The sequence below is a fragment of the Cinclus cinclus genome, chromosome 2 (genome assembly GCF_963662255.1).
Source record: "Cinclus cinclus chromosome 2, bCinCin1.1, whole genome shotgun sequence".
In the NCBI taxonomy this organism is placed as follows: Eukaryota; Metazoa; Chordata; class Aves; order Passeriformes; family Cinclidae; genus Cinclus; species Cinclus cinclus.
In genome coordinates, this window is record NC_085047.1 from 92,703,153 (window position 1) to 92,722,205 (window position 19,053).

The 19,053-nt window shown below is 50.6% G+C and overlaps 1 protein-coding gene across 1 annotated transcript; it reads right to left on the bottom strand.

Annotated features, from left to right (window-relative positions):
* Positions 1 to 16,883: 16,883 nt before the first annotated feature.
* Positions 16,884 to 18,791, bottom strand: SOX1 (SRY-box transcription factor 1). Its single transcript, XM_062515089.1, has one exon. The coding sequence runs from the start codon at positions 18,000 to 18,002 to the stop codon at positions 16,884 to 16,886; it is 1,119 nt and encodes a 372-aa protein (XP_062371073.1). The 5' UTR covers positions 18,003 to 18,791.
* Positions 18,792 to 19,053: the final 262 nt, after the last annotated feature.

Genomic DNA, 19,053 nt, shown 5'->3' on the forward strand with positions numbered 1-19,053 from the left:
TGTCGTGCAAGGATGTTTTCCCTGGAGGGGTTTCCAGCACAATTTGCTATAATTTCTTTACACCTAACCGAACTGATGGGATCTGAGCAGTAAAACATATTCCCACAGTAGTTTCGCTCTCTCGCACTCTCTGTTACCCTCCTGGGGTTCCGCTCACTCTCTAGTATAAATATTGCCAATAATAGTGCTAATAGGGTGATTCTCGGAAGGCAGCAGAACTCTCCTCTCCTCGTGTATTAGACCTAAAGTCACGCGAATCCTGCTTAATCTCTGGGTGTATTCTCTCCTAGCTGCTCGTCTTTCCCCTGCAGAGACTAATACACTTAATTACATGATTTACAAGAATTGCCAACAAGGTCCCAGGGGCCGCTAAAGACCGACCGCCGCCCGACGAGCGGGGCGCAAGGTGCGTGGCTGTCTGCCGCACGGGCACCTCGAAGGGAAGGCGCCTTCATCAGGATTCGGCTTTTCAAAGTTATCCAAAATTTCAGGCCCTTCTTCACTGTTTCACACACACACACACACACACACACACACACACACACACACACACACACACAACACACACCCTCTGATGTTGTATTCCGGTCCCAGGTTGGTTTGAGGGGTGCCGTCTTCCCCACTCCCCCTCCTCCCGAGAAGGCGGCTAAAAGCTGCAGAGGAAACTTAAGTGGCTCTGGAGTTTGTTTAATTTCCCTCCAGTGTTTACTGATAATTCGAGAGACGCTTATCTCGGGGAATATAACGATTAATACAACCGCAGGTTTCCAGATAAGTGATTGTGATGGAGATTGTTGGCGAGAAAATAGACAATTATCCGCTGTTAGCTTTACATAAAGATCGCATTAACTTGAATTAGTTATCAGACAAAAGAACATCAGAAAGCTGCACCTTTCTGCCAAGGCAACCGCTTGCAGGCGGTGTGCTCCGCACAAGCAAACGCACCGCTGCCTCCCCAGCATCTCACAAGCATGAAAGGGGCGGCGGGCCCGGGGGGGCCCACGGCACCGACACGCCGCGCTCCTGCGGAGGCACGGCCGCTGCGAGGAGCGGGGAGGGCGAGCCCCCGGGCCCGGGATCGCTTTAATATCAGCTGCCCGGCCGGGCTGCTTTCATTTCCATAGGGCGAAATTAACATGGACGTGGGGCAGGCGCTGGGGCGGGGGCAGTGCGCCCGGGGAAGAAGCGGCGTGGCTGATCGCCAAGGAAACCTCGCTGAAAGGGAAGGGTAGAGCATGTGGCTATTAAAATCCCGACACAATAATAACATTAAGGGGGGGAAAAAATAAAACCATAATGATAACTTGGAGGCAGCTCGCCATTTGCATATGAAACCAGCGGCCAGAAGCGCGGCAGTCCCCTTGCCGCATTATGTGCTCGGCGGTCCGAGGTCGTCCTCCCCCAGCAAGACTGAAAAGCCTTTTGATTATTTCTCCTCTCCCTAGGAAAGGCTGATTCCTCCGTAATTGATAGCGGGGAAGGGCCGTAATTAATTTTTCAGGGAAGAAAAGTGCAGCTTCTTCTCTCGGCTGGAGGGGAAGGGCTGAGAGCGAGGAAAGGGGGCGAGGGAGCGGAGGCGAGAGGAACTCCTTCCGAGAACCCCTAATTAAAAGTAATCACGCTTCACCCTCTCCGGCACCAAGACCCCCCTCGACTCCCCGCCACCCCCTCTCTCGCCGGGGAGGCAGGAAGGGCAGGGACCGTGGGCTGCTTTCAGCGAGTCAGAAAGCATTCACCAGGCGTTTGTATTGCGAGAGGTTTCTGTGGGAATCGGGTGGCTCGAGTAATTGGGAGGGGAGGAGGGTGCGCTCTCGGCTGGCTTCTCTCTGGAATTAAAGGCAGTCTTCAAAATAGGGTGTTTGTTAGAGAACTTCAGCTGGGAGGAAACCTGCCATTTCGGATCAGTGCGTTTTCTGTGCCGGGTTTCCAGACAGACCCCAAGCAGAAATCCTTACCCATGTTTATCTGGGAAAGGGAACAGGAACAAGAGGGAGGCTTTTCGTGTGGGATGAGGCAATGAGGGGGGAAACGACGAGGTGATTCAGGCGGCATGCTGAAGACTGACAGATGCTGGGATACAAATCATTTCGGGGAGCAGGGGCACCTCAGGTTGATGCCTGAGGCAGCCGCGAAGGGAGCGGAGGGTGGACGCCAGGTGAAAGGGCTCTGCTCCCACCCGGGACGGAAAGCCCGTCCCCAGGCTTGGGACGTGCCGCTGCCGCCGCTGGGTCCCCGCTGAATGGAGCGGATAATGATCCCCGGTTCCCAAGGCAGGCTCGCTGCTGCCTGGTGAGCCTTGGATTTGTGTGGTCCAAGCCTTTCCCAGCTTGTCCCATTCTGTCACCGGGATAAGGGGCTCCCTCGGCTCGTTTGCACCTGCGTCGCTTTTGGCTCCTTCAGGAATGCGCTGAAGCTTGTAATCAGCTTTGTGAAGCCATTGAGTGCACGGCTGAGTGAAACTTCCAAAGCTCGCAGAAAACTGGCCCGCTGAATAGGAGTCAGCATGGGGCTTCTCTCCAAGCCCCTGGCCTGCCAAATTCCAGCAGAGCCCCTCACAATCAGTCCACACAAGCTTTACTGCTCTCCCCACACTGAGAGAAGCGAGAAAAGAAAAGCTAAAATACCAGTCACCGAGGTTAGCGGTTTGTTCCCAGATTAATGGCAAACGCCTCTCTGCCCGATGCTAACCAATTCATTCGGCTGATGTGTGTGTGTGTCTGTATATATATATGTGTGTGTGTGTGTGTGTGTGTGTGTGTGTGTGTGTGTGTGTATGCATATAGATATATGTGCGTATGAAGAGGTATGGAAGCCTAAAACAGAAGAAGGGAAATAAGGGGTAGTTATTACAATTTTATGTGACCTCGGAAGTTCTTATGGCAGCAAACAGATAGAAGGCTGTTTTGCTGTCCCATGGGTCACGCTATTCTCATCTCAATCTTTTCTGCAACCATGTGGTTTTAAGACTCTTGGATGAGTGTGACTTTCATCTGCAGTCTGTTTTTCCATCTGGAGGGGTTTAGTATCAAAGAAAACTCCGGAGGAGAGAGCAAAAGAAAATAACGGGCAGGTTAAAAAAAAATAGAGAGAGAGAGAGAGAGAAAATCACTAACCCCACCATCCCTAAGCCCACTTCTGGATAACTCAAGAGGATCAAGGCTCTGGGGTACTCACAGGACAGGTTTGCCATGCCCAAGGTTCACGGCCACCCCATGGTCCCCAGTTTTGAGGAAGCGGGGATTTTCAGTGCAGCCCAGATCACTTCCACACTGGGGAAAAGCGTTCAGGAAAGGTCCCACTCGAGGGAATTCCTTTATTTGGGCATCCTTAACGCTTGCAACATGCATCCCTTCACTCCTACGTTCCCAGCATCTGATTGCACAGGCGAGAGTGATGCTAAACAGCTCGGGAATATGTAGCACAATTTTATCATACCTTTCATCCAGATTCTTTATGGGGTTGAAGATTTGCATTTGTTGGGGGAAACAATTATTCGAGTTATGAAAACAAGTTCCTTTCTAAAGAAAGTACTTTCACTGCAATAAACGCTGCGAAATGTTCTTAAACCTAAAATTGTAAGACAAGTGCACTGTGACATCAATTCTATGAGTATAAACCAACTGAGCAAGGCTTTATCTTCCGGTCTTGGGACTTTTTATTTCATTCGTGTCCTTCTTCTTCTTCTACATGTATCTTAATCAATGAAAACAACATTATGCAACACTCATACTTGTTGCAAGCTCTCCTCTTGGGCTAGTATAAGGGGGGAAATGGAGACTTCCAAGATTTCCAGAGATTATGTCTCCTGAAGGTTCGAGCCCTGCCTCGGAATTATGTCATGGAAATAATGTTTTCTTGACATCCACATAGAAAAAAACGCGGCACAAGGGGCAAAACTAACTCCACAGAGCTGGTAGATGTTTGTTGTGAGTTCAGCACGATTTTGTCTCACTTTGCTGTCATGCTTTTGGCATCTTCTCAATTACCGGATTTTTCAGGAATATACCAGAAATTCATGAAGGCAGTAGGTGTTTTCGCCATTGCTTTCAGACGAGTTCGTAGGGGCTCGTTGAGAGTCGCTACCACAGTTTAGCAGCATCCACGCACTGTATTCTGATTCCCGAGTCCCTCTAAGGATAAGGTAACCTCCGATGTAAAGAGGGAGTAAAAGCACAGAGGACTATGTCTTGATGTTGTAGTCCTGACCCGTCAAACTGCTGCTGCACAAAAAACTTTTACATATGGCCACAGATGGTTTAAAGCCACATCTCTTTCTGTCTGCAAAGTTTCTTTTCGTTTTGGAAGTTTGATGTGCTATTTTCGACAGTGTTGCTCCTTCCAACCATTCTCAGTGACAAGTCATGAGGATATGCAGTAATTCAGAAATTAGTGAAATTTTATTCTTGGTGGGGGCGTTGGATTAAGAGGCTGGGAGAGTGTGAAACAAGTCAACGTGTAATTGTATGATAAGGCTCTCACGAGGAATTTATTGGCCAAGTTGCTATTTCTATTCCTTCCTAATCTCGTTTAGCACATTCATTCTCTGCAATCTGTCTCCATAATCTTCTGTGACAGAATGGCAGCCAATAGAAGCATGCATGTTTGGAGAGAAGAGAAAATATGCAGAGGCGTGATAAACTGATGCTAATTATCCATATTTAGGACACCGAGTGCAGAAGATCAAGGTTTACAAATAACAAACCAGAGCCAATGATGATGGCTTCCTAGTGTGGAATATATTGGAGGGGACAAGATAAGGGTTTCACATGCAGAAGAGATTTATTGGTCAAAGGGTTCACCTTCCACTTTTCCACTTTTATATAGCAGTAAATTATTTGGGCTAAATTCACCAGAACATTACTCTTTTATTTGGCAATGTGCCATGACTTGCTCTTTCTTTGTGTCCTTTCAATGCAAATCCTTGTAGTGTAACATCAGTTGATAAGAAACAAATAATTGAAGTAATAGGTAATTCCCTTGAAATTGTGCATATAGGACAGTAAGGTAATCATCTAATATAGAATGAGACCGGAGTATAGACCAGATAGCTGAAAGTGAAACAATATCCATCTCGGCTATTAAATTACATTTATACTGGAGAAAAATAATCTGCAGAAGACTTGTAGGCTGAAGAAGAGACAAAACTAGTCTAGTCACTCTTAGGACATTTTCCTACAGACTTCTCAAATTTATTTCATTTTAAAAGACAGTTTACCACCATTTTCCTCCCTTCCTTTTTCTTTCTCATTTTTTTTCCTCAAAAGCTAACATTTAAATTAGCGACTTTGCATTCCCCTCTTCGACAAGTGTTGGCTCTGAGAAATAATATGGGAATCCAGTTTGGCAGTATCTGTGTAGTATGGTTGAGGGTCAGTGGAGTGATCTTAGCCGTTTGCAGTAATTGTATTGTAAAGATTCCAAAATGAGAATAATATTTGTTGAGTTTATTTTTATTTACAAGTTCAGGCAGTATTCTGTACAGTGGCAAAATTCTAAATGTTGTTTCTATTTATTGTCAGGTGGAGGAAAAACTATTCTTTAAGAAATTCACTCTTGAACTGTGTGTCAACGCTCCTGGTTTCTCAAATGGTATTTTTCCTGTGTTGGTGGTACAACGATACTCCACAAAAAACAGAACCCCGCTGTTGAAGCAGAAAATACAAAGGCCCCTCCATTAGGAACACTCTTTAAAATATCTCTTCTTTGATATCTGAAAAGATATTTCTTCGTGACTACTCGTTTAAGAGGAGAACATTTTCTGACTTTTTGTTTTACTGCTGAATGACTGTGGATTTATTTCTCTTCCCCTCTGAGGTATTCCTTTAAATTGGTTCTACTTTTTGTTTTTGTGCAGGGGCAAAAATATTGCAGTACCAAGCTAAACATTTTCACAGGTTTCCTAAAAATATTTCTAAGAGCAGTCACGCTTTTTCAAATTCCCATAAGTAGCTGACTTCCCTCAAAATGACCTGAAACACATCGTTAGGGAATGGAGGTAGGCAAGCAGACAGACTGCAGCTTAGGTCCTTAGGTCCAAGTTGCCATTTGGTCGCTAGTGGACAAAAACAAAGGGCATGGGAGCGGAGCAAGGATGTGGAGCACGACAGCCTGGAGACAAGCCTGGCTGTGGGGCTGCCCGCTGCAGCCCGTGTCGCCCCATGAGACACACCCGGTCTCTCTGGACAGGGAAAACCCGAGTCTCGATCCAAGCCCAGATAAAAATCTCCAGGTGCCAGCTCGCCTGTCCCACCCTGCAAGGGCAGAGTGGAGGCCCTCGCAGCCCGAGTGCCGCCGGTTCCCTGATCCAAGCCAGGTGAACCTTTGTCCCGTGTCCCCTCTCCAGAGATAGGAGGCGTTTATCTCCTCGGCAACGCCGCAGCCCGGCCCCGGAGCTGCTCCCCGGGCTCCCGGGGCTCCCCACTCGCATCCTGGCTGCCACATCCCGACCTCCTGCTGTCCCCCCGCCAGTCCCCACACCCCGTTGCGGGCCGGCTCCCCCTCGGCGAGGCAGAATCCAGCTCCCCAGGAGGAAAATGCGGGTGGGCCCGGAGGGAGGGAGCGCTGAGGCTGCTCAGCAGCAGCAGCAGCGCCGGGCAGCGGCCGGGAGGAAGGGCCGCTCACGCCGCCTTCTCTGACAAACCGCTTGGCGCTGTCGGGGGAGCGTGTGTGCCCGGGATAACCGCGTCCTGGGCTTCATCAAATGCCTTTTGGCAACTGGATTGTCTGATCGGGTGGATTTTCGAAGTATCGGCCTCAAATCCGGCCCGGTTTGAATCTGCAGCCTCTTTGGCTGCTGTAGAGCTTCCTGCCGCTCTGCCTCCACCCCTGCTCTCCCTGAGAAAGATCTTTTTCTCCCTGCTCGCAGGGAAAAGGCAGATGTCGTCCACTGAAAACTCTAAGAGTTTTGTTAAAAACAGCGTTTCACCATTCCGTTTGTCGTCTCCAGAGACACTGGAAATCCCTGTAAGCCTGGTGTTCTCGCTAAGCGAGGCGTGCGCACCGGCGGAGGGAACGCCGAACTTTCCCATTCAAGTGTTTTCTGGCTGCGCTTACTATATGATGCTCAATGAGGGAAAGAGCTCCGTTCCACATGTTGTCCAACTCTTTCACAGAATAGAAACGGAGCTTCTGTAATACTTCTTCTGCCCGTTCTTATTTTTTTAAAAATTATTACGTTGTGCAGCACAAAAGACCAACACGTTCCTCTGGGAATTTTAGCTCTGATTTTCTGCCTCCATAGTTCCACTCAATTTTCGTACCTGTAGAGAGTCCTTTTCCTGTTAGGCAAAGACCATGTCATAATAAAACTAGAAGGTACGACAGTACACCTCGTTTCGACGGTGCCTGAATCTGGTGTGTAGTCACGTAAGTATGGAGAGGGACTTGCATTCTGCAAGCAAACGTCCTGAAAGTATGATGGGATGTTCCCAATGACATGACGTCATTGCATATATTTGTGAAGCAGTTAGTATCCACACACTGATTTTTATTACAGTTTTTTTTTTTTAATGCGTCTCCTTATTAAAAGACATCAACAAGAACATCCTGAGGAGAAGAGATTGTGTTTTAAACAACGGACTCTGAGTTTGTCGGTTTTCATGACAGTAGGCTTACCTTTCAAATGTGGTATTCTCCCTATTGATCATCTAAGGCTACCCTAAGACAGATGATAAGTCCAGACGTCTAAATAGGAACATTTAACCATGAAAACATGAACACATACTTTAGACATTATGAAATATATAAAACATATCTGAGAAGCACAGACACATTCAGTTCATCTACCTGAAACTATCCACTGAACAGTAGAGCTACATAGCAAGCCTTTACCAAACTGTACAAAACTGGGCTCACTTGGTCACACAAGGATGTCTTTTGCAATAATGCCACATCGTTGCTTCCCTAATATTCACTATGTGGATATATGGCACATTCATCATGATCATCTTGTCCCACTTATCGAGTCAACTTTGGTCTGTGACCCCCTAAAACTGAGATGTTGCTATATTAGGGAAAATCAAGCAGAACTTTTCCCTGTAGCTGCTTGGTTAAAACAAAATCATTAGGAGACTATTTGTTTCTATGTTGTGACCCAAATATTTTGGTTGGAGGCACAGCAGAAACGTTCTGTGCCTTGCTAGAAAGTTTGAAACTGAGAGGAACGTGAATGGAGAAAGTATTTTTGGAGGGAGAAAGGCATGTTCTGTGCTCATTACTTCGTTCTCGACTGTTCCATAAGATGCACAAGTAATGATTTGGCACAAGAGCACAGAAATTTCCCGTTTGGAAAACGCAATCCATGTATGTATCCCTCCTCTTCACTCTTACAGCTGTTCAAAACACTGCTGAGCAGTTTTTTAGGCTAAACTCCATGCTTCCGTTAGTTGTACTCTGTCCTTAGACAGGTAGGCTTGAGCTCACCTACAGCTGTATATTTTAAAAGATATCTCCCACATTAGTTTTTCTTTTTACGGTCTGTCAAGGTAGAAAATGCACACGTTCACAGTGACTCCATTGTACAACATCTTGGGGTTTGCATTATTTTCTATATTCTATCATCGGGAAGGTAAGATGTTGTACAACGACGAACCACGAAGCTTTCACCCGCCTGTGACTGAAAAGCAATTTAAGGGAAGGTAAGACTGATAATGCACGAAGGAACAGATAATTTTAAAACCCCAAACAAACAAACAAACAAACACTTAACAAAACCTCATTCTCTTTTCTGCTACCTACAGGTAAAGTAAAAGATAATACGGAACGTTAATCTGATCACTTGATCAAGTAATTACTCAAGATTTTTTCCAAAATGTAGTGATACCCACTGAGCAAGGAAAGGAGGACAGATCATGTTTGAGGTGTATGTAACTCGGAACCATTGTAGATGGTTTCAGAGCTTTCCTCACAGGGTGGAAATTGTGTTTTCGTGTCTATACTTCGTTTTGAACTCCCGTGCTTGGGGTTTTAGGTCTTTCCTGGCCTTGGGCTACTTGTATTTTTAGTTCCAAACCTGAACAGCCATTCATTCTTCTAATCTGATTAGGATTGAACTATCCACTCACCAGTGATTTTAGCAAGACAATCTTCCGATAGATTTTTCTGCATTGGAGAGATTTAAAAAAAATATTTAAAAAAATCCAAACAAAACAAACAAAAACAAAGAAAAAAACAAACAAAGAAACAAACAAAAAAAGCTCAACAAAGTAACTCTTCTGAAATCTGTGTGAGACAATTTTTGGGTAGGAAATAAACGTCTCCCTAAAACCTCCTGCACCCCTCCTGCAACTTCATCAACCTCCATGGATGTATGGTGCCTTTGTTCACCACTAGTTTCTAGTTGCTATGGAGTTTTACGCCTTGGTACACTATATTTCACCTCCTCCCGGTGAAAGCTATTCTTTTCCTAAATGCAGACTTCGCAGACTCCGGTCCTTCCCCCCCGTGTCGGCTGCACTTCCTCAGCCCACGCTGGTCTGCCCCGGGCTAAAGCCGCGTTTTCCCACTCGGATCTCAGCTCACCCTCTAGCATTTGCCCAATTGTTTGACCACCGACAGATGCTCCCCTGCTTCTCCTCGGTTTCACTGTCCTTCATTTTATTTTTTTAAGGTTTCTGAGGGACAGTCCCTCTATCTGAGAGCCGCAGCTAACCGTGGCACACGTCTTCTCCAAATAATGAGAGGTGTCCGGGTTGAAAGCGTGGACAATAGGATTTTCCCGAGCATGAAGCATATTACCCCCAAACCCGTCCTGACAGGCCGTGTTAAAGCGTTTGAATGACTTTCTTGAAATGAGACCTTTCTGAAGGCTCCTCCCTTCAGAGAAATACACCATCCAGGAAAGATAGGCATGAAACTGCACGGGGGCACCCCAAGGCTTTGTAAATTGGGGGTGGGGTGTGTGTCCTTTGTCACAAGGCACCACTGCTTCCACCCCAAAGCAATGGACCAGTGTGCTTTACCTTGGCCATTGCCCCTCACTCAACACAAGCTCCGGACATGTTAAGGGGATGGGGTTTTCACTTTGGAACTTTCAGACTTTTTGACGGTACATACAGCGCTGCAGTTTACCTCAGTTAGTGCCTACTAATTTCTAGCCTGTCCTACAAAGGCATCTCCAGATATGGTCTGGTTTCAGACATAAAGACTGGGAAGGACTTCCAGGTTTCCTGCTAGCATTTTGACCATGCAGCTACAGGAGCAAGCCCCATATAACACACTGCTGTTACACGAAAGATCCTCAAGCTCCTCCAAAATTTGGTTTGTTAAACTTTTGCAAAGTTTCTTCCAACAGTAGACTGGTTCACTGCATGTAAAAGTCAACGGGCTTTCACTTCAGCCTCTAAAGAAAGCCTCCCGTTACATCTGTACCTGCACACCAGGTTCCCCAGCTCCTCTACCAGCTGTCCTGCTCCTCGGGGTCACCCTTGTGTTCCAGCATTTCCTGACATTATTAAGCAGAGGCACGGCGGGGCAGGAGCCAGCAGGCAGGCAGGCAAGCAGGCAGGCAAGGCCCTGTCCGCTCTGCACCCACAATCTGTTATCCTTCCTACCACCCGGGCAGCAGGAATCGGCTCCCACGCCCCTCGCTGCAGCTACTCCGCTCACACCAGCCTCCCGGCTCGGGGCTCCGCAAGACCGTGTCCTGCCATGTTTTGCCTCCTCTGTCTGTCTTTTGGCCTTGCCTCTTCAGAAGTGACTTTTCAGCCAGTCTTGGCTGTCTGACTCCTCTCTGCCTCGGCCGTGTGAAACCACTTGCCTAGGCTTCAGTTTCCCCGCGGAAAGCAGCATCCATCCCTAACCTCAGCACAGAGGGAGAGTCGCTTAGTCTTGACCAGGACACTCCGGTCTCAGCCTGGCTGTCCCGGGCGCAGTCCTCTGCGGAGCTGCGTGAGTCCCGTGGCACTGGGGAGACGGAAGGGCAGCGGGGCCGCGATCCGCAGAGTGGGGCCACGCGTGGCCGCAGGTGCCTGGGGCTTCCCTCTGCACTTTTACAAGGGATGTCTCCGAACCGGGCCAGGCCCACTGGCTTCAGATCTCCTTCGGTTCGGACGATATGCACAGAGGTGCTCCGTGCTGCCCGTGGCGTAGCGCCGAGCCACCCAGCCTCCTCGTTTTTTGGGGTGCTGAGTTTTCTGGAAGAGGAGGAGCCAAAATGCCGTGAGGTGGAGGGACGGCTTGCTTCACTCTCCATCACCCCACCCCACCCTCCCACTAAAAAAAGGGAAGATAGCTTGTGTCGTCTCCCCGCCCTGCGCAGTGTCTGTGTGCGTGGAGTGTGCGCGGAGCGGCGGCGCCGGTTCCCCGCGGGGCGCGGACCGGCAGCCGAGGCTCCCACCCGCCAGTGCCGGCCCCGCTCGGCGGCCCGTCGGGGGCCCTCCCCCTGCCAGTGCCATCCCCCGCCCCCGGTAGCCGCGCAGCAGATGGCCCGCGGTCCGGGAGGGCGCCCGCCCGCCGGTGAACGCATGACTGGAGCCCGGGAGGGTCCCGTGTGGAGTTCAAGAGCGGCTTTTCCCGGCTGGCAGCAATGCGTTTGTTTTTCACAGATATCTCGGCCCGCCCCCGCCTCCCACGCCTGGAACTCTGCCTCCTTCCCTTCTTCCCCTACTCGTCCATGAGGGGCTCGAAGGCTGCGGTCGGGAGACGGGGCGCACCGCAGCACTGCCCCCACCGCCACCCGCTGCAGCCTTCCGACCTCCCTCTGGGACCTCTCCTCTCCCTCCTTCCCGGCTGCGGCGTCTCCCTTCTCCCCGCTGTAGGGCCGGGCCTTCCCCCGCCATACCCCGCTCGCTCCAAGGGCGGGCCTGGTGTCGCTGGCTGCCCGGCCGGCCGCTGGCTTGCAGCGGGAGCCGTCGGTTTTCTGCCGGTGATTGTAAACGGGTTTGACTGGCCGTTGATCTCGGGGTCAGGACTCCACTCGCTAATCCTTCGCTCTCCAAACACCGCCCCTCCTCCTCCTCCCCACGCTCTCCCTCCCTTTCTTTCGCCGCTCTCCCCTCCTGCCACCCCCGTTTCCCTCTTGCATCATTCATCTGCAGCCCCTCTGACCGCTTCGGGGGCACCCCGCTTCCTGGGGCTGCAGCTAGCACCCCACGGACAACATCCCCGAGGCCCATCGCTCCACGGCTCCGGGGGATTGGCTTAGCAAGGAGGGCCCCTCCTGCACGATCAGCCCCCTGCACACTGACGCGGACACACTGACACACGGACACACTGACGTGGTCCGCCCCCACGGGAGTGCCCCGTCCCGGCTCTCCCCACGTGTAGCAACACGACTGTAGGAGGGAAGGGGAGATCTGGAGATTACTGGGGGGAGCTGACAGAAAGTGTGCGGGAAGGGGGAAGGAGGGGCAGAAAAGGGCTCGGGAGAGTCGGTGAGTGGCCGGGAAAGGCGGGGATACCGTGGGGCGTGGGAGAGCGTCGGCGCCAGGCCCGGGAGAGCATCCCATCCGGATAACCCATCAAACCCACAGACACCTGCCAGTTCGCGTCTTTTGGCTTGACTGTACAACAACGCTTAGATAAGCAGTTTGGTTTGGTTTTCGGCGGGGGAGCGTGTCTGTCTTTTTTTCTTTTATACAGTATTTCTTTTCCTTCCGTGGCAGTTCATACGTAATAATAAAATGCTGTAACTGAGTCAGACATCCAGGTGACCCGGCCTGATGTCGCCTGCATGTGGCGCAGCTGGGAGGGAGGGTTCTCCCCACCCCCACCCCGCCCTACCAAGGAGCACTTCGCGGAGTTTCTTGTCCCGCTGTGGCCCCACGGGCGCGTTGCGTCTGATTTCTGGAATCGTCCCTCTTTTTATCTTCATGGGCAATTTCGTGCGCCCTCCTCCCGCGCTCCGTTGCTCCCAGAGGCTCGGAGCCGTCCCATCGATGCTCCCCCCCCGGGGCTTGTTGCGATGTGACTCCGGTTGAGGGCCCGGGGGAATGGAACTGGAGGGAACGGCTTTTCCCCGGGGCACAAGGCCACTCCTACGAGCTCACCGATCCACGCACGGTGGAGTGGAAGGAGAGGGGAAAATGTCTTTTAGAAAGGGAGAACCGTTGGGAAAAGAGCTGTGGAGTTCAGGCCAAGTTTGTGTTTTGGCTCGAAGTTTGGAGCGCATCAAACCTGTTATCTCTCTGCGCCTCCTGTCCTTCTGGCTCCTCTGCCGCCGTCCCCCTCCCGGGGCGCAGGGACTCGCCGGCAGAGCCAGGACCGCGGGGGTGGGGTCTGGCCCAGGGGGGGCTTGACCCCAAGCTCCCCACGCTACACGCAGCCTAACTGCACAGAGAAGGTGCTTCGGCCCCGCTCCCATCCGCCTTACTCTTTGGATTTTCCTTCCTTTTACTGAAAATGAGATGACTTTTTACTTTAATTCTTCCACATACGTGATTTTAATAGCTCTGTCAATCATGCTATAGGAGGAACATTTCATACAATTTTAGATGTAATGTACTTAAACCATAAATCGCTTAAACCTATTCTTAGTTTTGCATATTCAATTATTCTCTTATATATAACTCTCTCACAGCAAAAAAGCCCGAAGACATAATTATGTTACTGTACCTAACGCTAAGTCATTTGCTAGGAAAGTTGTTTTGTTTAAAAACCCAAACGTGAAGTTTAATTCAAATTAAACTGAACTGTCAAACCAACCAACAGACCACGAACAACAAAAAAATTTTACCCCGATGGCGTGTTAAGGGGGTGGGAGGGGTGGATAGTTTTTTGGTATTTCGTGGAGATTTTTATTGTTGTTTGGGGTTTTTTTTCCCTCTTTTTTTTTTTTTTTGTTGGTTGTTTTGTTGTTTTGTATGTTTGTTTTTTTGTTTGTTTGTTTGGTTGTTTTTTTTTTTGGTGGGGGGCGGACATTCGCAGAGCGAACTGTATTCATTGAAAGGCGGGCTGAGGATGTTCGAAGCTTATTTGAATATAGCCGACATTGGGTCTCTTTAATCCCCTTATGTTGAAAGTGCAGGTGTTCCTATTATTCCAGGCATAACGGCATTGAGCCGCTAAATTGTGATGGTAGGACGGAAAACTCATTTAAAGGAGCTCATTTAGAGAACTGTATATATTTTTTTCTTTAAAGCACTTCCCCGTAGTATTTCTGCTGTTTGGACGCAAATGAGCTGATGTTTATTTGCTTTTCTCCCTTGACCGCTCCAATCCCACTGTTCCATCAGTTGTGTTCAGCGATACAGGATCGTCCCGCTGAGATTCTTCTATTCTGCATTGTCATTAAATGTGATTTTTAATAGCTATGACCTTTAAAGAAAAAGGCACGTAACAAGGGTGCATCAGACGTATATGTGTGCATGTGCACATGTACACACACACACACACACACACACACACACACACACACACTTCTCTTCAGCCACGATGCTATCTATGGTGTGCACAGATATTTACGAGCACATGAAGGACAACACGTTTCAAGAAACAGTTCAACAGGTACCCAGCTTAATCTGCATAGCTCAAGGTACAGCTATTATTTTTTAAAATTTCATCTAGGACTGTGTTTGGCTGGAGGTGACCAACACTGCAGAAGGTTTCACAGGTAGAGGTGACCAACACCTCACAGGTTTCTGCCTTCTGTATGCTCTGTTTGGTCGCTGAGCATTTCCAAATGTCGCCTGCTGACTGAATCCGCACATTCCTCCATTTTATTAAAGGCTCGAATAATTAAAAAAAAAAGTTTGGGCTGAAATCAACAGACAGCTTCCATGAAAATTTTGCGTTCAGTATGAGTGATTTATACAAAATTATCGACAGGAGTCCTTAGAGTTATGCATGTCAATTGACATGGCAGCATTATAGAAGTGCAATCTCTTACGACGGACCAAATCCGCTTCTCATTAGCTAGCTAAAACTTCCCCACTCCTGGATGGATGCAGTACTTATTCAGCAGAGCTAAAAGACGAACAGTCCTACAGCCTGCTGGGATCGACATTAAAGTCCAGGAAGTTAATTTTTTTCCTTTTGTTTAAGCAGTTACGACTACTTTAAAAAATTATATGCTACGGTAGTTTACAGCAAACTTTTAATTCTAACATATAGAAAAGTATCTCTCAACAGCTAGAAAAAAATTAGATCTCAAATCATTAAACAACACTGCAATGAAACGACACGCATCTTTTTGCTCGACAGCTTTCGCACCAGTCACTAAAAATGGGGGGCGGGGGGATGGGGAAGGGGGAGAAAGCTCTGACCCTACCGCTCCCCGCTCGCCCCCCGGAATGCTCCGGAGCGATGGGACTGCTTTTCGGGCTTGAGGTTTAGAGGTCGCTTTTCTTTTCGGGACGCGCAAAAAAGAAGCACTTTCTCTTTCCATGGTTTTAATTAGAGGGGAAGTGCCGTGCTGGACGGTGTCTTCTCGTTTCCCGGGGAGGTGAGTGTCCCCCGGGCCGCCGGGAACTCCCGGCTCAGTGGGGGCCCGAGGTGAGCAGGGGCGGGCAGAGCCCCATCACTCCCCAGGGGCAAAGTTAAGGCCACGGCAAGGTCCGGACCACCAGCTCAGCCATAAAATCCACAAAATGAACGTTCACGGCTGGAAGAGTAACGCAGTAAACTGTCTTCCCTTGCAGTAGGGAACGAGTATAAAAATAAATCTACCTTTATCCCTCCTGAGTTGCACAGGTTTGGGAACATCGACATTTACTGCAGATTGCACTTCATTCTGTTTGCCGCTGCTGCTTAGAACTTCCTTCCCAAAAAATCTAGGTTTACCTGCTGTGTTTCCAGGCTAACCATGGTAAACACCACTATATTCTCCAGCTAGTTTTCTTTTTATACGGGTGACTATTTCCGCTTTGAAATTTATTTAAACAAAACAAACAAACAAACAAACAAAAAACAAAAAAGGAACTCGCATCTTTAGGATTTCCGTTTAGCCAAAAGGCTTTTTAGTAAACTGTATACACAATCTGATTCCCTTCGTACCACCTAAATAAAAATTATTTCACAATGCATTTACAATAAATGATACAAAAAGAAAACAAAATCAAAGAGAAAACAAAAAACCAAAAATCTCCCGATACAATAAAGTTTTACGAACCCCGGAAAAAAATAGAGCTTCCAAAACAAAACAAAAAAAGTTTTATAAATAAACAAGTAACAAAAAAAAAAACCAACAACAAAAAAAACCAAACCCCTACCGCAACTCAAAAAACCCGCGAGAATATCTACAAAAAACTTTTGAGTGTTCTTTTGGGTTTGTCTTAGTACATGAGTAATAAATGAGAACTGTTTCCTCATAAACTTCGAGTTAATTAGTCAATAAAAAGCTTTCGCAAGAAGCGATCCGTGACTGAAATCGTAGCGGTTCCGCGCGGTATAAAAGTTGGCATCACCTACAACTTTGTGTGTTTATTATTGGTGTTTTCTTTTCGCCGCCTTTTCCCCCCTTTCACGCTCTTTCTTTCTCTTTCTCCTCCTTTGCAAATAAACGCTCTTTGTCTCTTGGGTGAATGATAAATACTATACAAAAAGTCTCGATAAAACACAGAAGTTCAGTCTAAAACTAGTTTCATAAACTAGTCCTTCTAAAAAAAATGGTGACTAAAGCAACCGTTACCCTTTTTTCTCTCTCGTTATTATTATTATTATTTATTATTATTATTACAAGAACATCAAAACATTTCTGTACAAAAAGGAAGGAAGAAAGAAAAAAATAAAAGAGAGAGGCGGGGGAGGGCGGGAGGGAAGGGGCGCGAGAGGCAAAAATAAGAGGGGGGAACCTGGGAGCGGGGCAGGAGCGGCGCGGGGCCGGGGCGCGGGCAGGCGGCCGGGGCTGAGCGTGCGGTGGCAGCGGCGGGGCGCGCAGTCCTGCAGGCCGGCCCGGGGCCGGGGCCCGCGTCCGTGCCTGCCTCCGGCGCTCCGCAGCCGGCGGGGGCTCAGATATGCGTCAAGGGAACGGTGCCGTTCACCCCCGTGCTGGCGCTCTGGTAGTGCTGGGGCAGGGAGTGGAGCCGGCTCTGGGCGGCGGCGGCCGCCGGATCCCCGCCTTCCCCGGCCGGTAAGTACATGCTGATCATCTCCCGCAGGTCCCCGGGGCACGGGGCCCGCGAGTGCGAGGTGACGGGCGGGCTCACGCTGGGCTCCGACTTCACCAGCGAGCCCAGGGCGCCCAGCGCACCCGAGGAGGCGGCCGCCGCCGCCGCCGCTGCCGCCGCCGCCGCCGCCGAGTTCTGGTGTGGCTGGGAGCCGTAGGGCAGGGCGCCGTAGCCCGAGGGCGAGGCGCTCATGTAGCCCTGCGAGTTGGAGATGGGGCTGTACTGCAGGGCACCCATGTCGTAGCGGTGCATGGGCTGCGGGTTGTGCGGGTGGTGCGGGTGATGCGGGTGCGGGTGGTGCGGGTGCCCCCCGCTGCCCGGGTGCTGGCTGTAGGCGAGCTGCGCCTCCTGCATCATCGCCGCCGCCGCCGCCGCCGCCGCCACCGAGCCCGGGTAGGCGCCGTTGGCCCAGCCGTTCATGTGCGCGTAGCCGCCGCTGGCCGTGCCGCCGGGGCTCTCCAGCCGCTGCCCGACGCCGCCCGGGCTGACGCCGACGCCCATGCCCACGCCGACGCCGGCCGGGCCTCCCCCCGCCGAGCCGGCGCTCAGCAGTCCCCCGGCCAGCGAATACTTGTCCTTCTTGAGCAGGGTCTTGGTCTTCCGCCGTGGCCGGTATTTATAATCCGGGTGCTCCTTCATGTGCAGCGCCCGCAGCCGCTTCGCCTCGTCGATGAACGGTCTCTTCTCGGCCTCCGACATGACTTTCCACTCGGCCCCCAGGCGCTTGCTGATCTCCGAGTTGTGCATTTTGGGGTTCTCCTGGGCCATCTTCCGTCGCTGGCCCCGCGACCACACCATGAAGGCGTTCATGGGTCTCTTGACCCTGTCCTGGTTCGCTTTGTTTCCCCCGCCGCCGCCGCCGCCTCCGCCGCCTCCCGCTCCGGTCTGCCCCGAGAGGTTCGTGGGGGCCTGGGCTCCGCCAGGGGAGTGCAAGTCCGTCTCCATCATCATGCTGTACATTCAAATAGCTTTTTTATTTTCCACCGGTGCCAGACGTGAAAAATGAATCAAACATAGAGGAGCCCGGGAGGACGGGGATCGAGCGAGGCGAAACCCGTTTGTATCTAGGTAGCGACCGCCGTGCGAAAAAAAAAAAAAAAAAAAAAAAAAAAAAAAAAAAAAAGAGGAGGAGGAGGAGAAGAAAACCGCGAGGAGGGAGATCGGCGACCCTGCCGGCGAAAAACTTTCTCCCTTTCGCAAATCACTTTCGGGGCTCGGCGGCGACGGGGATTCGAGCTGCTCAAACAGGTGCACGGCAAACTTGCTGCTTCACTTGGCGCGGCGGGAGGAGTGTGCGGAGCCGTCGGCGGTGTCCTCCGCTCGCCGGCGCTCCCCGGCAGACGCGCGCACACCCCTCCGCTCCCGCTCTTATCCTTAACGGAGCTATTTTTTTTTTGTTCTTTGCTGCTAACTTGGAGAGAGAGAGGGAGGGAGGGGAGGGAGCGTGTGTGACTTGCATCCGCAGATCGCAGGTGAACGGAGAAGAAGAGAGGAAAACCCACCGCCACGGGAAAAGGAGGCGGAAAAAAAAAAAGTATTTCAACGTTAACTGAAAAAAAAAAAAATGCAGGAGGAGGATCGGGGGAGGGAGGGGGTGGGGGAAGGAGCCCAACCAAAACACGCGCCGAGCCCGGCCGCCGGGGCGCGGCGGCACAGTAATTTGCTGGCGGTGGTCTCCCTCCCGCGGCCCGGGCGGGACGGGACGGACCGGGCAGGGCCGGGACGGGGCCGACACAGGAGGAGGAGGAGGAGGAGGAGGAGGAGGAGGAGGAGGAGGAGGAGGAGGAGGAGGAGGAGGAGGAGGAGGAGGAGGAGGAGGAGGAGGAGGAGGAGGAGGAGGAGGAGGAGGAGGTGGTGGAGGTGGAGGTGGAGGTGGAGGAGGTGGAGGAGGAGGAGCCGGGCGCGCGGGTGAACAGCGCCGCAGCCATACGGCGCGCGCCGAGCCCGCCTTAAATCGCCTGGCGGCGGCCAATGGGGGCGCGCCGGCGGGCGCTCATTTGCATATGGCGCG